Genomic DNA, 20,000 nt, shown 5'->3' on the forward strand with positions numbered 1-20,000 from the left:
TTGAAGTCGCCCAATATAATGGTGTTTGGAGAGACCTTCATATTTTCCAGTGTTCTCAGTAAGGCCAAGTGGGGTTCCTGTGTTTGGGAGGGTGGTCTGTAGCAGGCTATAAACTGGAAGGCAGTTTTACCCACTGTTAGTTGCACATGGATAGTCTCTGATGCTTCGTGCTGTGCCACCAACCTGGAGGTGTGGGTATCTTTGACGAATATTGATACTCCCCCTCCTTTTGTGGTTCAGTCCAAGTTTTGGGCCGAAAAGCATGATATGAGTTATAGCCTGGTAGTGCTGGGGTGCTCTTGGGAGCCTTGAACCAGGTTTCTGTTACTGCACAGATATTGATGTTCTCCATGCTAAGGAGAGTTTCGAGTGCATGCATCTTGAGGTTTAGACTTCTGGCGTTCAGTAGCATTACTCTTAGTTTCTTATCCCTTGTGATACCTATGGAGGTGGGTTTGTGTTTTGAGCCTTGCCTAAAAAAGGCACTATGGGGGTGGCAAGAGCCTTTGCCAATATCCGAAAGCCCAGGGGTGACAGGTGCAAGCCGTCCCTAGCGAAGCATCGTGGCTTGTCGAGCATGTCATCCCAGGCTGACAGGCATTGGGTCCCCTTTGAATGACACCAATACTTAAGCCAATTGTTGAAATTGATCATCTTGTCTTCATATTGTGGCATCATTCTTGGTGAGGGTAAGATGCTACTCAAGGTCAGGGTCATACCGGCCTGGGCTACATGCTCAGAGAGCTCCTCTATGTCTCTTTTCATGCAGTCCATGGAGGTATGTCTCAGGTCATTCACACCAGCATGGACAATGACTGAGTCATATTTGTACTTGCCTTGGAGTGACCTGAGTGCTTGTGTTATGTGGCGGATCCTAGCGCGCGACAGGCAGCTCACTGTGACCCTCTCCTTGTTCAGCCTGGTGAGCGGGACGTCAGTGTGCCTGATGATAGAGTCACCTATTACAAGTGTATCAGGTGTGTTGTTTAGCCTTAAGGGCTGTGACTGTTCGGCACACTGGCTTTGTAAGCTATGTGTTGCACGTGTCTTGTTTTAGGGTAGCGGTTGCTTGGGTGTCTGCTTTGGAGGTCTCTGCTGCTTAGGCAGATTTTTATTTAGAGCCTCCGAGTATGTTTTTGTGTGTTTATGTGTTTGGTTTGCTGTTGTGGTAGGTCTATGTGAGACTGGAATTGTAGTGAGTGTGGTATCCTTCTCCTCCTGACTGATTACGCCAGTACTGAGTTGAGAGAGCTTAGCCTCCAGTTTGGCTATATGGTTGCATCTCTCACATGTGTTGGAATTTGTTGGGAGGAGGAGAGGGTTGTCTGTGTACATGAGACAGTTGTAACATTGCCTCAAGATTCACCAGCTGGACCGGAGAGGAGATTGACAACTGACCTTTGGACATGCTAGAATAGTATTGGGAATTCCGTTATAATTGAAAAAAGGGCCAATGGGGAACAAGGTACTCAAGGGGAGTTTGTGAGGGTGTAGTGCTTTTAATTTTTTAGTGCTGACTTATATAATTGCTTTAGTGAGCAAGTGCCAGGCTTTAGCGTAGGAATAGGGTGTTTATTATGAGAACTAGATCAGATCTAAGGGAAAAAGTGAAGAGCAAACTTTGTGGAGCCAAGAATGTTTTAAACCCAATTAAGCAGAGCTGCTCGATACTGCACTATGCGCAAAATCGTGCAAAGCCGCGCCAAAGCGGGTTTTATACAGGGGGACTTGAAAGAGCTAGAAATTGGCCCAAAACAGCCAATTGAATACCAGATTCTTGGGCTGGGAGCACTCCTCCAGGGATAGATAGGCTGCTCTAAGCTCCCCACTCCCACTGAATACAGCAAAGCCTGTATTTGGACTACTCTAGGTTAGGAAAGACGGGAAACAAGGATAATTTTTTTGTTTTTTTTTTCTTTTTTGCAACAAACAGCAGGAAAATGCAATAAATATGTAACACAGGCTAGCGGACTAAATGCAAGAAACAGGACAAACTTTAAAAGTGCAGGTGCAAAAACAACTTTAAACAGTTTAAATCAGTTCAAGAAGCAGAAATACTTGCAGTTTAGCTAGATCGGACAGTCGCCCAGGTAGTAGCAGGAAAAAAAACACTTTTATCAGGTTAGCAGTCGCTCTCTTAGCCTCTCTGCTGCTAGCACCACTCTTCCATTAACTTAGAATTATTGCAACGCATTAGATTATGTTGACAATTAGTACAAGAACAATGGCCTCAAATTAAATCTGAAAAAATGCAACACAGTGCATTTTGCTAAAATAGTTTTGCATAAAGTATATGTGACACACCCCCACTAGTGAAAAGACTAGATCAGATCTAAGGGAAAAAGTGAAGAGCAAACTTTGTGGAGCCAAGAATGTTTTAAACCCAATTAAGCAGAGCTTAAGGTATCAAGGCATGTTTGTTGATAATTCTTATAACTGTGTTGTTTTATTGTAGCAGTTCGGAAAACTTGTAACTGGCTCATCTAATTTCCAAAGACATCTCCATCAAAAGCAAAAAAGTCTTAATATTAATTCCCCTGTACTCATATCACATCAGACCCATTACTGAATATAGCACACTTTTGCCATGTATTTGCCTAAAGATATCTGTCAACTTGAGAGACCTCAGAGTTTCCAAACTAAAAAAAAAAAAGGCAGCGAAAATTTTAATTTTGAAGACGGACTGTTAGCCCTCTCCCTGTACTCAGTCTCAAACAGATTCTTCTGTGGAAATTTGTGTCTAGCCTTTGGAACCATGAAAGGTTCAACCCTATTTAACTATCTTTTCCTTTGTAGGCAACATGGTATCTCAACTGCCCAGTTAAAAGAACTAAACCTCCATCAACAGCTAAATATAAAATACTGATATGACAGATTTGTATCCTAATTTATGCTTCACCTCTGGAACCAAGTTTCTCTATATGTCTGTTAGATTAGCACCCTTGGCATCGTCAAGGTAAACCTAGATAACTGGATGGTCAGCCTTAAACTGCCTTCACCTTTCTACCTCTTTGAGTCTCGAGGAAACTTTTTACTAGGGGGTTTTGGCTAGGCATGCAATGATCTGACGACAGAATACCTAATAATTACCTATGGACCTCTGAAGGTATCTACTGTCAAAATAGACTTTCCTGGAAAATGACTGCTATTGGAGAATGTGCAAAACACAACAAACTCACTACACTTTTGATCTATCACCAGTTGAAAATATCAGAATGAGGAAGACCCTGAACCTTTTCCATCCCAAAGTCAGGCCCAAAGTCTCTTTTTTTATCTCTGAATATCACTGCTTCGTCTTGGATACTAACCTGCAAACATATGTGACAGGCTTCCATTGTTGCCCCTCTTTCAAAAATGGTCAGCCCAGTCCATATAAGGACAGTTTCTTCTGTTAGCTTAGATCATACAAAGTCAGCACTAGAGAAGACAAAATTTCCTGTTTTATTTGATTGAGCAACATTTTTGTGGGTGCTGCCATAGCACTACTAGTTCTTCTTAGGTTCATAGGTTCATAGGTTAGTACTAGGCTATTGGCCCTAGGGCCTATACAAGCCTAGCCAAACAATTCCCCGGATATTTCTTCCCACAATATTTACTTCCCTGGACCCCTGTCTAGCAGGGCAAGTGATGTGATCCATGGGGTGAATTTCCTATCTCCCATCCAATCATCAAGGTTCCCCTGAAGAGGGCCAAAGAGGTGCTCTGCTTGACATGTATGGGCAGTCTATTCCAGAGTATGGGGAGTCTCTAGGTCAGGAACCTATCCCTCCAGCATGTTTTGTTCATTCTTGGAGAGTAGATGTCCTAGCAGCTTGTCTTCTTTAAACAATCATGGAATACATTTCCACATATGTGCAACAATTCCAAAGAAGCCCTGAATTTTGGTAACATTTGATGGCTCCTTTACCTTGAGAACTGCACATATCTTCTCTGTGCCAAGTTTTACCCCATTAGTATAAATGATGTGACCAAAAATGTTACTTCATGTTTGCATCACTTACACTTTTGCATGTCCATTGTAATGTCTGTGTTATGGATCCTGTTTAACATTGTATGTTGTGATTGTATTATGATCTGACTGTGTTCTCATTAGATAACAACAACATCTCGGTGATACACTGGATTACAAGTTCATCTTAAATGATTGACTTCCTAAAAAATAATCTTCTAAAGAAACAGTAGTTCAGTGGGATAATAAAGTGGCACTTTTTCTCATTCTTCTGATATTCAATTTTATAAAAAGCTTGTAATGGCACCTAACTTGATGAACATGTAGAGTCTACCTACCACTCTGATTGGGTTTTTTGCTCTACAGAGTGCAGAACAGGTTTTACTGTTCAAAAAGCTTCATTAAGTCTGGTTAAATCAAACAGCTGCATGCAGTGCCATTCCATTTGATAATGGTACTATACCAGTGCACCAGCCTGTTGCCTGTTCCACTTTAGTTATGACAATTGAGCTGTCCATGCATATAAGCTCCTCCATGACTTTTCCAAAAAGGATTAACAACTCGCCTCTGTATTGTAAAAGGATTAAGGTTTCTCACTGGCCTTGTATTTAAAGGAAATGGCTGTTATTCTATTCCAAAACCAGTATTAAAGACAACAGCTGTTGTTTTTTTCCCAAAACCAGGGTGTCTCTCATCATCCCTTGTATCAGCCTTGAACTTTACTTTGTAACCTCTAATAAACAGCTTCAAACATCATGGCCCTTTCCCTGAACTTACAATTCCAAGAAACAGGCCCTTGTTGTCCATTTTCATAGTGCACAGCTCTTTTGCTCTAGCATCAACTTTCCTGAAATGCCCTTGATACCACAGACAAAGCACATGGCATTTTTTGCCTGGACATTGCTATTTCAGGTGGCTTGAAATCCAGCACTTGTAGTGTGACTAGTGTAACATATGTGTCTTTGCTTTAAATGTAGTGTCCATATTTTTCCTCTTCTTTTGCTGCATGAGCTTCTACCTGTTGGCTTTAGCAAAAATGCCATCAATTATTCCAGCACTTTTAATCTCAGCAATATTGCCTCTGATCTATTTGTCATCTTTTCACTATTTTGCCCTCTTTTGCTATCTCGGTTGCTTTTTCCCATGTCATAGCTTTGTCCAGTTGCATTCTTTCTAGTCCAGACATGATCCTATCATGAATTAACCAATCATGGAGTGTGTCATACTCACCAATTTTTGCCACTGAATGCAATGCAGTGACAAAGCATCAAGTGTTACTGTGCATAGCTCCACTCTTTGAATTCTGCCCTCTCATAAATCATTCCCTTTTTGTGGATAAAGAGCTTTTTAGAAATCTCTTTTAATGTCTTATACTGCAACCTTTCACTTTCTGTTGGGCTCAAGCCTCTACCCATATCATCCACTTCATCCCCTGAGCAATAAATTAAGTCTTTTACCCGAAGAGAAATGCAGATTGTTTTTCAGAAGAAAATTTTCAAATCTCCTTATCCATTTTCCCATTCTTACGGTTTTATACATTTGAATGGTTGTACTTATTATATTGTTCATGTGGTACTTAACGTAACATAAATGTTGTTGAGTCCACAGCCCATCCCACTCAGGATCGTGACTTCTCCCTGCAATTCCATTCTGGAAAAAGCTATGGACATGCTTTCTTAAAGCTTGTTATGCCTGTTTTCATTTGTCTTCTTTTGTGTTTTGAGCTAATCCAGGTACAGCACTTTGAGTGTGATGCACTTCTCACAGTCTTTCAAATGGATTTGACAGAGAGAGAGAGAGAGAGAAAGAAAGCTACATGGCAAAGACCATAGTAGAATACAGAGTGCAAGCTTGAACATGCCCAAAACAGCTACAATTGGCAGTGTTTCCACTACTGACATCATGTCATGTCTCTAATTGTTTAGAAGGTTCACTTTGTGACATGAATATGCAGCCTTGGACTGAAATTATTTACAACAACATGAATCAGCAACACATCATCTTACATGGCAGGTCAAACAGGAAGTTACAAAGTTTAGCCCACCTAGACTTTCACCCTGGGAAAACATACCCCCATACAAATCTAGCTTTTCCTGTACCACATCAACGTTACACTGGATTACATGATAGTTTCCACTTTTGTTTGTATTTGCATATTTTTGTCGTATTCATGTCTGTAATATGTTTTACTCTTTTCCCATTGGTGATGTTTCTTCTTGTGCATAATCGTACCATTGGAATCTGCATCACTAACTCCTCTTATTTTATTATGCAACCAGCTTATTGTTACTCTTATTTTATTATGAGTGGTATTAATCGGAGTCCAGGGTACCTTATTTGCTTTATTTTACCTGCTTCTCTGAATGTCAAATTTAAATGCTTTTAAAAAGGCTAATAAACTTCCCATCAATGAGTCTGCTTTTCCTCTCAGACCAGTGCAGGACATCTTAGCAGAAACAAAGCTTCCTTTTTTCCAAATGGATTTCCTGTCCCAAGTGAAGCCAAACCCTTGACCTCTGCACAGCCAAAAATTTGTTAAAATCCATAATTTGTGATGCGCCATGCTATCACCTGTGCAGTGAGCATGCAGGAGTTCCCAGTTCTTCTGACTCTTTCGAGCAGCTGTGATATTTTGCTTTACCGTGACATCTCTGCAAGGACAATGACTTCAAGATTACTATCCCTTTCGGTGGTTCTTTTAATCTTAAAGATTCATTCACAGTTCTTCCTTCCCATCCTTTTACACCCTTAATTCTATGCTCTGCAGTTATACATCCCCCTAGTAAAAACACGTGCTCTTTTAGAGGCTACTGCCCTTCTCTCCTGGTGTTATCCCTCATGAAAGCTCTTACTACTCTCTACTGGTGCTGTATCCCTTTTTTTATTTTAAGTTATTTATTTATTTATTTATTTATTTACTGGTCCACCTTGGGACATCATTTTCACCAGCCTGACCTCCAGTGCCCCACATCCATACCAGGTTTACCAGCTTGTCTCCTATCCCCCAGCCACACTCTGGTTTTGCTCTGGCTTGTTGTGGATCCTAAGGGTGTTCTGGGGACTCAGCCATCAAAACTTCCAATCTGATGCACTACACAATCCATATCCTGTCTCCCGTGCTTTTCGATTCATCTGAGGGCAATTCCCCTCTTTGGACCATGCCTCCTCTAAGGGAGCATTATCAGCGAAGCCCTCCCATCCATGGCAGACACCCCCATCTCTCCCTGCTGTTCTGACACCTGAGATGTAAATCGAACCTGGGTTAACTGGGCCACAGTTAGAGATTTATCCCTAAATTCCACTGGTGTGACTACTGGTGCTGTATCCTTAAGGACACCTAACTGTGCTGCACCAAGCTATGTAATGAGCATGTACATTTTGAAGACTGTGCCCCTATTTTATTGCTCTCAGCTTCTTAAAGTTCATATCAGCCTAAATATTTTTAGAAACATCTGGAACTGTAATGAGTATACTATTGCTCCCAGGTACAGAAAAAGCCCCCTAAGTTCTGGCCACTTTTGCCCTGTGACAAGTTTTCTCCTTTCTCAGCCCAGAGAAGTACCTGAAGCTGAGGCAACGCCACATCGTAGGGAACATCTGTCAGAATATGTCTGTTCTATAGCTGTTGCACATTACTATTACCATTTTCTTACATAAACCATGCTTTATTTTAAGTATAGATGCAGTGCTACAATAAAGCAGAATAAACTCTAAATACTGTTTTTGTTGCTGCGCTATACCATGGATGTTTAACATCAGGATAATGATAATTTATTTGTTGGAATTTAGGTACTGCCTCATGCCTCACAATGTTCTGTTTCTTGTAAGTGAGAAAAAAATAATGAAACATTTTAACAGCTAGAACTAGCTTACTGTTTACAAAGTTTTTGAGCTCCAAATTCAGTTGTTAGTTTCACCATCTGTTTTCAGTCACACTTATTTTTTTTCTCTTCCTTCCTGTTTGTGTGTTAACTCTTGTTGCCTGTGCAGATAAAAAGTGTTATAACAATGTAATTTGCATATTTTGCATGTTATAGGTAAACTGTAAACTGGTGATGGATCTTAGAGTAAAAAGAAATTGGGTCTATATTATATACTTGAACTTTTATAACTTTGAATACCATATGATCGACACCATATGGTCAAAGTTATAAAACTTTGAATATATAAAACAAATAAAATAAAAGAACAAACCCTAAACTAAGGGTTGTAGGCAGGGGGTCAAGCCCCCCTTCACCCCCCACATCCCCGCACATTAAATATACCACTTCCGAGACCGCACTAAAATGCAGTAACCAGTTAGGTTACGTTTTTTTTTTTTTAACTGTTAGAAGTTTTATAATTTCGACTATATAATGTTGATCATATGGTATTCGAAGTTATTGAAGTTATAATTCTTTCATCTATATATAAATAAATTAAATTGGTCACTGGTGTGCCCAAAAAAAAAGGACTAACTTTTTTTTAAATAAACTTAGAATAAGCTTAGAAAGTAATAAAGGTTAAAGTTGTTATTGTGTGCTTGCTGCATGAAGGATATGAAATTCTAGTCAAATATCTGTCATTATTCTGTAGTTAAATGAATGATCACTTCACTGAAACCACAAATTTTTAAGAACAGACCAAAACGATGAAACAAAAATCTGGACATTCTGTGAAAATCTGGGCCATTGAGTGGTATGGTCCAGTACAGCGCAGAATGCCATTCTTGTTCGTTTTCCTGTTCGTTTTCAACAATGAAAATCAGTTATTTAGCATTACCTCAATAGTAACAATAAATGTAATGAATGAAAATGGCCTTTGTAAATAAACACTGCATTTTGGTCAAGTGCATTGTGGTACAACTGGGATGTGGGCTATGAAGCTCATCGGTGGCCAATAGGGGCTTCTTCACCAGATCTATAATCCTATGAACATATAACATTGCAACAAATTTTTGCAGTAGCTGTGATCATAGCACAACAGAGTTCTTCTAGGGAAAAATATGCATAAATAAATCAGTAACAATGATAATAATATACGTATTTCCTTCTGCAATCAGGATATGGCTGAGCAAGTGTGTTTCCCTGAGCTCCAATGATCATCATAATAACCTCTCAGAGAATATCTTACAGTGTCATTCAGTGTTGTCTCCCTGCAGTCATTAATAATGTTTTCTGTTGAGCCTTGCAAAGGTATATGACTTGATTTGCCACTGAAAGCCCATGTTCTTATTTCTGCAGAAGTGTTTTGCAAACCACCGAAGGAGATTAGCAATGGATATCTTGTGGCTGTTCAAAAACCAAAGTATCAAGCCCTTGAAATAATTTACTACCTGTGCAAGAAGGGGTTTTTCCTGGATGGTGTCAACAAAGTCATATGCCAAATCAATGGCAGCTGGTCAAACGTTCCTGCTTGCAGAGGTGAGAGAGAGGCTTCTTAAAACTGATAACTGATTTCAGTTGTTTGAATTGATTTTGAAATGCAGTGATGATTTTAAAGTAATCAGGTGACATAATTTTAAACTATCAGCAAGCTGCTAAATAGGTGATTTGCTGAAAATCACCAACAAGATTGTTAACAGGGAGATAATAACTGTATATCTTCCAGCTGATCATTTCAAAGAGATAAATAAAAGTTTTCATCAGTTTTTCATGAACAGCAATTAGATGGAGTCCATCTGTGATATTATTCTTCCATGTTTCCATTCTGTCTTTTTTTTTTGTGGCTATAGTTTATTACTGAGTGCACACTTACAGATGTAGCCAGGCATACACTTTGCATGCCATGGCTCATGTGATAATTAATTTATTTTGTCTAATAAAATGTGCTAAAATGCTGCCATATTAATCATAGTATACAGTTATATATTTTCTTAAAATGACATTGTTTTGTAAAGTCTTTACACAAGCCAAAGTGTTTTTATAGTTATTTTGCAGTACAGAAAAGGGATACCACCCAGAAACATGAACCATCACAAAACAGTGTACTACAACTTTGGGGGGGGGGGTTGGAAGCTTGTTTACATTCCTAGACAGCTTGACTACTCAACTGTCCATGCTCTTTTTCTGACTGTGAGCACACACACACACACACACACACACACATATATATATAGACTGTGAGCACACACACACACACACACACACACACACACACACACACACACACACACACACACACACACACACACACACACACACACACACACACACATATAGTGTCCACCACACACATAGACCAACTTATGCTGAGGTACTAAAAAGTGATCTTCACAAACTTCAAAGAACTCTTGAGCCTATAAACAGCAACACATATCCTCAGCAATCTCTAAAGCACTCGCCAAAATCAATGCTAAACACCACACATACACCTACACCCAGTGAAGCCGCAAGAGCAAAGCCCATGGGGCAAGCAAATACATTACCTAGAACTCTTATGATAGGGACTCCATTTAATGACTCACAATGTCCTACTCGTAAGACTGAACCAAGAGAAGATAGGGGTTAGTTGCTTGTCTGGAGTCAGGATCCACCAAGTTGCACACTCACTCAAGTCACTACACCACAGGTACCAGTTTGATTCTATTATAGTCCATGTGAGTATTAATGACCTGACACATACTTCCATGGACTACATGAAGATAGACATTGTTGATCTCTGAATGTGTGACTCAGGCAGGTATATGTCTTGCAGTGAGCAGCAATATTCTACCTCCACCAAGGATGATGCTGCAGTATGAATAAAAGATGATTGACTTCAATGATCAGCTTAGTTTCTGGTGTGTTTCCAGGGGGATTCAAAATTTGTGTTGCTTTGAAAAGGATGGCCTTCACCTATCTCCCCTAAGCTTCTGAATATTGGCTATCCACTCCCTCAGAGCTCTTTTTAGGCAATTCCAAAATAAGAAAACTACTGAAATAGCAAATACATCTTAAAGAAGTCTTAAGGTGTTACTGCTCAATGTTAAAAACCTAAACAAAAAACTCCACACCCAACAAGCTCTCCTCACTCTGGAGAATGTAGACATCTGTGCCATTACTGAGACATGGTTTAAATCCACAAAACGTACTCTTGCAATGCAAGATTTCAGTGCCTTCCACACATTTAGACCATCAGCTACACGGACAGGGACAAAATCTGGAGAAGTGTCAGTCTATATTAACAACAAGCATAATTCTAAGCTGGTTAAACAGGCTGATGCCCTAGAATTTGTCCATGTGCAAATCACCATAAACAAAGTCCCATACCATATCCTAGCAGGCTATAGGTCATCCTCTATGTTCCTAGAATCCCATAGTTTGCATATAGACTTACTGTAGACCCTCACAATTAAACCAAATACCCTATTCAGTGGAGACTTTAACTACCATTCTACAGACTGGGAAGCATACACTGCCTCATACTTGCAAGCACATTTCCTTAACTTTATTAACACAAATATCCTTGCTCAGATAGTGTGCACACCCACCAGAGGTTCAAACAAACTGGATCTGGTACTCACCAATATGGGAGAGCACTGCCCCCAGTGTCATGTCCTAATTGGTGAGCTCAGGCCACAAAGCTATCTCTTTTGAAATAAAAATCAACTTGGTAACCCCAGCAAACCCTGTACCGGTTGGGAACTCTTTTTCCAAGGCAAACGCATCCTATAAGTGATGATAGTTTGTTAAAATTCATTGCTCCTCACAACCCGAGTTCACAGCAACTTATTTTATTTTACATTTGTTAATCGGGTAGAGTCCGGCTGGGCAAGTAGCTTGATTTCAGTGGAGACCTGGGGAGATAAGCTCCATAACAATAATACAAAAATATTACAAAAATGTTTAAAAGATTTACAAACAATATACAAAAAAGTTTGACAGTTGCCACCAATCACACTTTACAAAAAGGTGAATGTAAAACAGAAGACATTACATTTCTTAAGCCTTATTACAGTCAGTAATATGAAACTCATTAAATATATAACTAAAAAAAAAAAAACACTGTGGCATTTTCATTTGGTAGTAGTATGCAAAATTGTTCATAGATACCAAGTACAGACATGTAAATGGCTATATAGAGGCTGTTGTACCTACTAGAAGTTAGTCCTTAAAACTCTAAAAACAAACTGCACTGCTGGAATCCTAACCATTCTAGGGTATATCCATCCACTCATCCACAACCTCCTTTTCCCATGTTTGCACATGGGGTCAGGGCGTCACTTCAATACTGACAATCATCTAGAGCCAAGGTAATGGAGTATATAGCAAAAGGAAAAAAAATCATGGCTAAAACCAGGAAGTGCAACTCCCATAATGATAGGAGCTCTCTAATTAAACTAAACAGAAAACCAATAGGACTAATTCAGTCCAACAAACCCAAGTATGAGGTCAAGATAGCCTCACAGGCTAAAGACAACCACAAGACCTTCTACAGTTATATCTAAAACCATAAATGCAGCACAAATCAATGTGCCAAACTCGTGGACAATGATGCCGCCTTCACTGAACAGAGCAACAAAGTGAATTTGTTGGCTGACAAATTTAGCTCAAATCCAATCCCTGCTCTCTCCCTGCCTCCTCCCATGAAACCCCTATTAGCATAACCACCCCCTCAATTATTAACAGGGAGCAGGTCCTGGTGGTGCTAACTAAGGCCAATATCCTGGGATGCTTCTTTTTTTTTTTTTTTTTATTAATTTCTCCAAGTCTTTTGGGTTTCTAAGACTATGATGGAAATGGACACTATTCCTAAGTCAAAGTATGATTAAAGTTCATGAAATTAGTATAGTTTCAATCTTTGATGGCAGATAGAAGTGCTGTTTGCAGCACCTGCAATGTGCTCAGTAATGACTCCTTCTGCAATTCGTATTGGGTTACATATCTAAATACAATTGTAGATTCTACTATTGGAAGCTGGGTATATTTCTCGCACATTGCTATCATTTCTGCCTGCAGATCCTGATATTTTATGACTTTGTGTCTCTCTGCACACAAGACATTGTAGACACTGGGTGTGGCAATTTCAATGATCAATGCTACTTTTGTCTTCTTTTCTTGGACCACTATATCTGGTTCTTTAGCATCTGTCTTTTGAACTGTTGGCAATGGGTGATCCCATGTGATCCCTCCTAAATAGCTTGAAACATGAACTATTAGGACCACTTGAGTCATATATATCATCTACAGCCTCAAAACAGGATTTGCACAATCAGAATGGAAGACTGCAATGGTTATCCTACTTCACAAGGGTGGACTATCAACTGACCCTAAAAACTACAGAGCCATTAGTCTGACTAGCCTAATATGCCAATCTGTGGAACAAATTATCTTGGAATTAATAACAAACACAGACACTGGATCCAACCCAGTTTGGCTTTGTCATGGGAGGGTTATGCCTACTGAACCTGGTGGACTTCTTTGAGAAGGTCACCAAAGCAATGGGTGATGGGAAAATGGCACATACCACTTATCTGGACCTGGCTATGCCTTTCAGTATAATACTCCATTCAGGTAGAGCTGATAAACTCACAAATTGGACCTATACCCCTATATAACTAACTGGATTACCAGCTGGCTGACAGACCGGACCCAGAAAGTCAGGATTGGTGAGACCATATCCACTAAGAGACTGATCACCAGCTGGGAACCACAGGGCTCCATGCTGGGACTCCCCCTATTTGGCATCTGCTTTTCAGAGGTAAAGGCTAAAATCAATGGCCTTTGGCTGACCAAGTTCACAGATGACTGCAAATTCAGAGCTATAAAATATTCACCCCATGACACAAAAATCTTACAAGAGGATCTAACACAGAAAGATGACCAGTGTCAAAGTTACAAATTAAAACTCAATGGCAAGATAGAATGTTTTTTGGGAAAACTATGACTGAGGCTAATTACTCCATAGATAATACACCCCTAAGAGATGATCCAGTAGTCAGGGGATCTGGAAACATAGAATATAATCTGGTCTTTGGCTAACTTCTGGCCAAGAGAGTAAGAAAATCATTCTATGTTTCCCAACTGATAAGTAAGGACATGGCATCCAGGTCCAAGGAAGTCATAATGCTACTTCTTTCATTCCTTAACAGACCTATCATTGAGTATAAGTCCCCTGTGACATGTACCCGATCAGACATATGTAACATTTGGAATGCCCACAAAGGTTTCATACCAGTAGAATCTAGGGTATAAACACATTGTCCTATATGGATTGCATTGAAACCTTATCTCTGTACTTGGTCTTCTACAGGTTACTGAGAGGAGATCTATGCCTGGCATACAAGGCATCCTTGGATTGCACATCCACAAAACGAACAACATCAGAAACACTAGATCCAAGGATTTAAATTTTACTTGTGAGATAAACAAGACATATTGGTGAGACAGATATGTGTCTCAGAGGATCACCTTGCACTGAAGCAGGCTCTCCATCCATGTGAAGCAGAGTCCATCCTCAACCCTATTTAGGTATAACCTTGACTAATGGATAGGAAATCAGAAATTCACCCCTGAGTCTGCCCCCCATATCTCTAATAGACAGAGGCAGATAGTAATGCTCAAATTACCATACCCCCCCCCACATAGCCTCTAGAAACTTCCAGCTAAAATACGAACACCTAATAAACACTGGTGGTCATCAGTTCAGTATGTACTATGAAAGTATGAACCTATATCCATCTACAATATAGAAAGATAAAAATATGTTTGCATCAGAGATACGCAACAATGTCAAATTTTTCTGTTTCTTTTCTGTAGCTTTTCTTTTGTCTTTCTTCTCCATTCCTTTATCATACTGTTCTTTACTTTGTACAAACATGAATGTGTTTTTTTTTTTTACTTGTGTATTATTTTCACTTCTCACTTTGTATTCCATTTCAACAAACAGCATGTTCTCTGCTTTGTTTACATATCTATTTTTTTTAAATATCCTGCAGATCGTTGCAAGATCCCAGTGGAAAGAAGTCGGGTATTGTACAAAGGAAAAAAGCTGTGGGTCAGTGAGATTCCTGATGGCCTAGTGCGTCATGGTGAAGAAGTGTCCTTCTACTGTCGCAGTAAAGATGAGACATGCAGCTACACGGAGTTTTCTGTGTGCTTCGATGGTGTGTTGCCTCCACCTTCCTGTTACAAAGGTATAGAGTGAGTCAAATATCTTTGAGAACATAACAGCTAGCAAATGGAATTGGACGTCTTTCCCACCAAGAAAAAAAAAGAAATAAAGAAATATTGGCACACCTAAATGTGGCCTTTCATGATCATCTCACATTTTCTAAGAGTTTTACAATAATGTAGAGTTTTAAGACTCCATCTAGAAATTACTAGTGATAGCTGCCTTTGACATAATGAGACAATGGGGTGGACATTAAAATCCTATATAATCATTCTATAACACTGAAATGTACTATATTTGAGGAAGATGCCTAACTATTGTTGGTGTATTTCACTGAATAAGTAACAAGTGCCTTTTTATCTTCTTTTGTGTGTGTTTGTGTGACTTCCTGCACTATAAACCCATTTTTTCGACTCCTCCTCATTAGACTCACACTCTGGAGACAGTACTGGACAGGGAGTTCATATAATAACCAATTAACCCAATGCATTCAGAGATTTTTTTTTTAATTTTTCTCCAACATACATGCATGCTTACACACACTCTCATACACACACACACACACACACACACACACACACACACACACACACACACACACACACACACACATGAACAAACACTTGCACATGTGCGTGCATGTATACACACACACATACACACAAATACACACATACACATTTGTACATGTGCGTGTGTATACACACACAGACACACACACACACACACACACACACACACACACACACACACACACACACACACATGCAGGGCTAGACGCAGCACTACGTGACTTAGGTAGCTGCTTTGGTCGTTGTGCTGGATGGGAAGCTCAACCATCAGCATTAAAAAAAAAAAAAGTTTTCCTACCACATTTTAAAAATGCAACAACACTGTTGCTTTCCGGTTCGGTGTCTGAGCACAGATCCAGTACTGTTGGCTTAAGATTTCCTGATATGCAGCTCTCTTTCATTGGCAGATGTTAAACCAAATAACACTGGAGGCATGACTTTTATAAAAATATAGATTTATTGCCATATTGTCCCAAGTAAAAAGAAAACAAAAATTATAGCCTACTTACTTTACAGATCAGTACAAAATACTCAATTCCTTAGTTTGTTTTTTATGCTAGATTTACAATTTATACAGTCCTTCTGGGATGCAGTTTGTTTATAAAACAATGTAAAAGGCTGCAGGCCTCTCCTAGGCTTTGTTTCCACCTCTGTGAGCAGGTACCTCCACAAGGTACAGACCATAGGTTAGCCAGCTCCACCTTCCAGGTATTTCCTGCAAGTGATTCTCCAGGTGAGCAACCAACTTCCCACTTCTTTCAAGAGGCCTCCTTATATACAACTTTGATTGTTAATTACAACTCTGTTATCTAGCTAACTGTTGTGAAAATATTCCCACAGCCCATACAGGAATAGACTTAAATGAACATTACACATTTCTATAGGTAGATTACACATTCTCCAGGCAAAACATTACTACATATCTCTCATGTCGCAGAACATGAGCTATGCCATCAAATCCCTCATAAGCAAAGCAAAAAAAATTCCAAATGCAGCAAAAATCTGTCAATATAAGCTCACTCAACTGAAGAGTATAGCAAATATAAAATTCATGTAATGGACAAGAACAAAAAAAAGAATCCATAGTAGCATTTCTGTTGGTGGGTACACCTCCTGCACCTGAAATTCCCTGTCTTATATACACTACCCCCCACTGTAAGACAACTTGGGGTAAGTCAGCACATCTGTGAGCTAGGCTCCTTACTGGCAGTACAATTAGTTTTTGATCTAAATGTTAAAATTCATGCCTTAAGGCAGAAGCACATCACATCCCAGGTGTAGAATTAAACAGTAAATGTCAAAGTCTATTTACCTTTCTAATGAGTATGTTTTATAACAGTGTAACTAAAGTGTAATTGCTGTTTTATGGGGGTTTGTTGGGGTTAAGGGGGGCACAGTGGCATACAGGGTAGTGTTGTCACTTCAAAGCAAGTGGTTCTTCAATTAAATTCTCGATTGGTGTGTTTTCTGTGTGGAGTCTGCATGTCCTCCCCATGTTTGTGTGGGTTTTCTCTCGGTGCTCTGGTTTCCTCCCACACTCCAAAGACATGCAGTAAGTGGACTGAACACTTTAAATAGCTATAGAATTGTGTGTGTGTGTGTGTGTGTGTGTGTGTGTGTGTGTGTGTGTGTGTGTGTGTGTGTGTGTGTGTGTGTGTGTGTGTGTGTGTGATATGAGTACAGAGCCAACTACATTATCCCATAAAAAGGAAAGAATTTGTTATAGAAAGAGCATCAAGGGCCATTGTTCTCTGTTGTTGCCCCTAATGACAGTCAGTAGCATAACAGGCAGTAGAGAGAGAATAGGGTTAATTAATGATAGCACATGGCATGTATGCTGTTTTGTGAAGGACTTCAGCTTATTTTTGTCACAGGTGCCATTGTGATTGATTGTGGAACAACTCAGTAAGGGTGATTTCTCCTTAAATGAACTGCTGTGCAATCGCTGACTTAGTGTATATGATCTTAAAAAGATGCTTCTCTTGCTGAAAAAAACACTTATTTTATGTGTTTTCATGGATCAGAAATTGATGTATATTTTTCAATGCATCAGATCCTGAAGAATGTTTATATAGATAGTGTGTCAGACTCTCTTATAAATAAAGGAGCAATAGTTCCCCCCAGCAAATGCATATGGGGCTAAACCAGAATGACTCAGACAAAACAAAGTACCGTCTTAAAAAAAAAATGGCAAACATCCCCTAATAAAAAAATCATGGGAGATATGGAAATGACCCTTAATGATACACAAGTGAGCCAGCACACTAGTTTTTTTTTTTTCAAAACAAGTTTATTGTTTTAACATATAAGAGAAATATCATAACAATTTTATACAAGTAATTAAAAATAGGTATTATTATAATATTCAACAAAACAACTAAAGTATTTACAAAGACATCCACTACAATCAGATCAATTAATTAAACTAAAATATCATGCTATTGAAATTAAAATGTTTTTAACAAATTTTGTAAATTATCCCATACAATAAAATAAGATGTTTTTCTGTTTGTTCTAGTCCTAATTGTGTTTATTTCCATATGGCACACTATATTCATAACATTTTTAAATTCATTGAACGAAGGAGGTGTATCTGAAATCCAATTTCTAGTTATTATTTTCCTAGCCACTGCTAGAATAGACCATAACAAGGGAAGCTTAACCTTTTAACACTTTGAGGTACAGGTGTGTTGAATAATATAAGAGATTTAGAAATAATGAAATTATCTGTAAAAAGAGCCTGCAAAAATTCATTAATTGAGTTCCAGTATTCTTTCAATTTTATACAGTCATAAAACATATGAGCCCAGTCAGCATTAATTTCTACATTACATCTCTTACATAGATTATCTTTATTATTTATTTTATTCATCATCAAAGGTGTATAAAAAGATCTATGTAAAAATTTCCATGTATAAAGTCTCCAGACAATGGAAGACGTAGTTCTATAAGCAGATTCCAATATATATTGTTTATCTTGTTGATTTGGTGGGTCCCCATTAATAGAAGTGAAATAATTCCAGTATGAATCTACACTGTAAAAGTTTCTTGTCTGATAACTTTATGTATGTATGAAAGTTTACCTTTATCAGAAACTTTATGTTGTAAATTTAATATCAAGTAATCAATCAGTGTTGGAATAGATTCTTTAACAGTTATAGACATTAAATCTATTTTATTAATGAGATGTTGTCTAAAGGTCTGAACCTCTAACCAGCAAGTTTCTCTTAGATCAAATTCTTGTTTTAAGAAATCTAGATTTTTAACTTTATTATCAGATATCAACTGATACCAGTACTTTAGATCATTATCTATAGCTAAATGAGTTCCTTCAGAAGTAGATGACAAAAGCATATCCTGAGTATACATTATAGGAAATACAATAAAATTCCATTCCCTGTACTTAGGGTGCATGAATATAAAGTTACGATAACTAATAATAATATTTAATGGGTAACAAACCATATGTTTAGGTGTAATAGGTGAAGTACAAAATTCCTTTAGTAACCATAACATGGAGTTATTTACAATCATATTTTTATGTGTTAAGGAGATTTTCATGAAGTGTATACTAATTAGCTCCCAATAATCTTTCCATTTTGTGACATATGACTGATCTATTAATAAAGTAATAACTTTTACAATAGAAGAGATAGTATATAAATTAAAGTCTGGAAAAGAAATACCCCTTGAGACCAGCTATTAGTATGTTTCTTTAATGCAATCCTAGGTCTATTAGGTGCCCATAAGAAATTTAACATTAGTGTGTTCAGTTTCTTGATAATTATTTTTGTAGGTGGAAGTATTATTGATTGTATAAAGTATTATTATCATTTTAATAATTGTAAGTCTCTCCTCCATAGTAAAAAACATATAATTCCAGGTATTAAAAAGATTTTGTATATTAAGAAAACAGGTATTATAATTATTATATATAATAGATTTAATATCTTTAGATAGTATTATACCTAAATAAGTTATCTGACCTGAATTGGGTACATATTTAGTAAAATCACTAATGAGAATATTTTTTCGTGTATATATAGGTAGTATTTTAGTTTTTTCTTCATTGAATATTAAACCAGAAATACTTTTAAAATTCATCATGTTATCAAATAGAGACTGTATAGAAGAATTAGATCCTGATGATGTAATTAGAACATCATCTGCAAAAGTTGAATTTTGGATGTTGTATTTTCATCTATTTCAAAACCCTCTATGTCAGTACTGTTTCTGATCAAATTAGCCCAAGGCTCAATTACTAAAGTGAATAATAGTGGAGAAAGTGGACATCCTTGTTTTGTACCTTTAAGAATGGGTATTTTTTGTGAAACATATGTTCCTACCTTAATATAAGCCAACGTTCCTTTGTATAAATGTTCAATTAGATTTACAAATGCATCCGA

At 38.1% G+C, this 20,000-nt stretch overlaps 1 protein-coding gene across 2 annotated transcripts in view; it reads left to right on the forward strand.

Moving 5' to 3' along the window:
* The window catches only part of LOC122809180 (beta-2-glycoprotein 1-like), a 235,783-nt gene that overhangs the window by 195,221 nt on the left and 20,562 nt on the right, over positions 1–20,000 (forward strand). For both annotated transcript variants that reach the window (XM_044080486.1, XM_044080494.1), the window contains exons 8-9: positions 9,172–9,351; positions 14,847–15,044. In XM_044080486.1, coding sequence (XP_043936421.1) covers positions 9,172–9,351; positions 14,847–15,044 — 378 coding nt within the window. The remainder of the gene's footprint in view (positions 1–9,171; positions 9,352–14,846; positions 15,045–20,000) is intronic.

The sequence above is a fragment of the Protopterus annectens genome, chromosome 1.part1 (assembly GCF_019279795.1).
Source record: "Protopterus annectens isolate FY-2018-M chromosome 1.part1, PAN1.0, whole genome shotgun sequence".
NCBI lineage: Eukaryota > Metazoa > Chordata > Ceratodontiformes > Protopteridae > Protopterus > Protopterus annectens.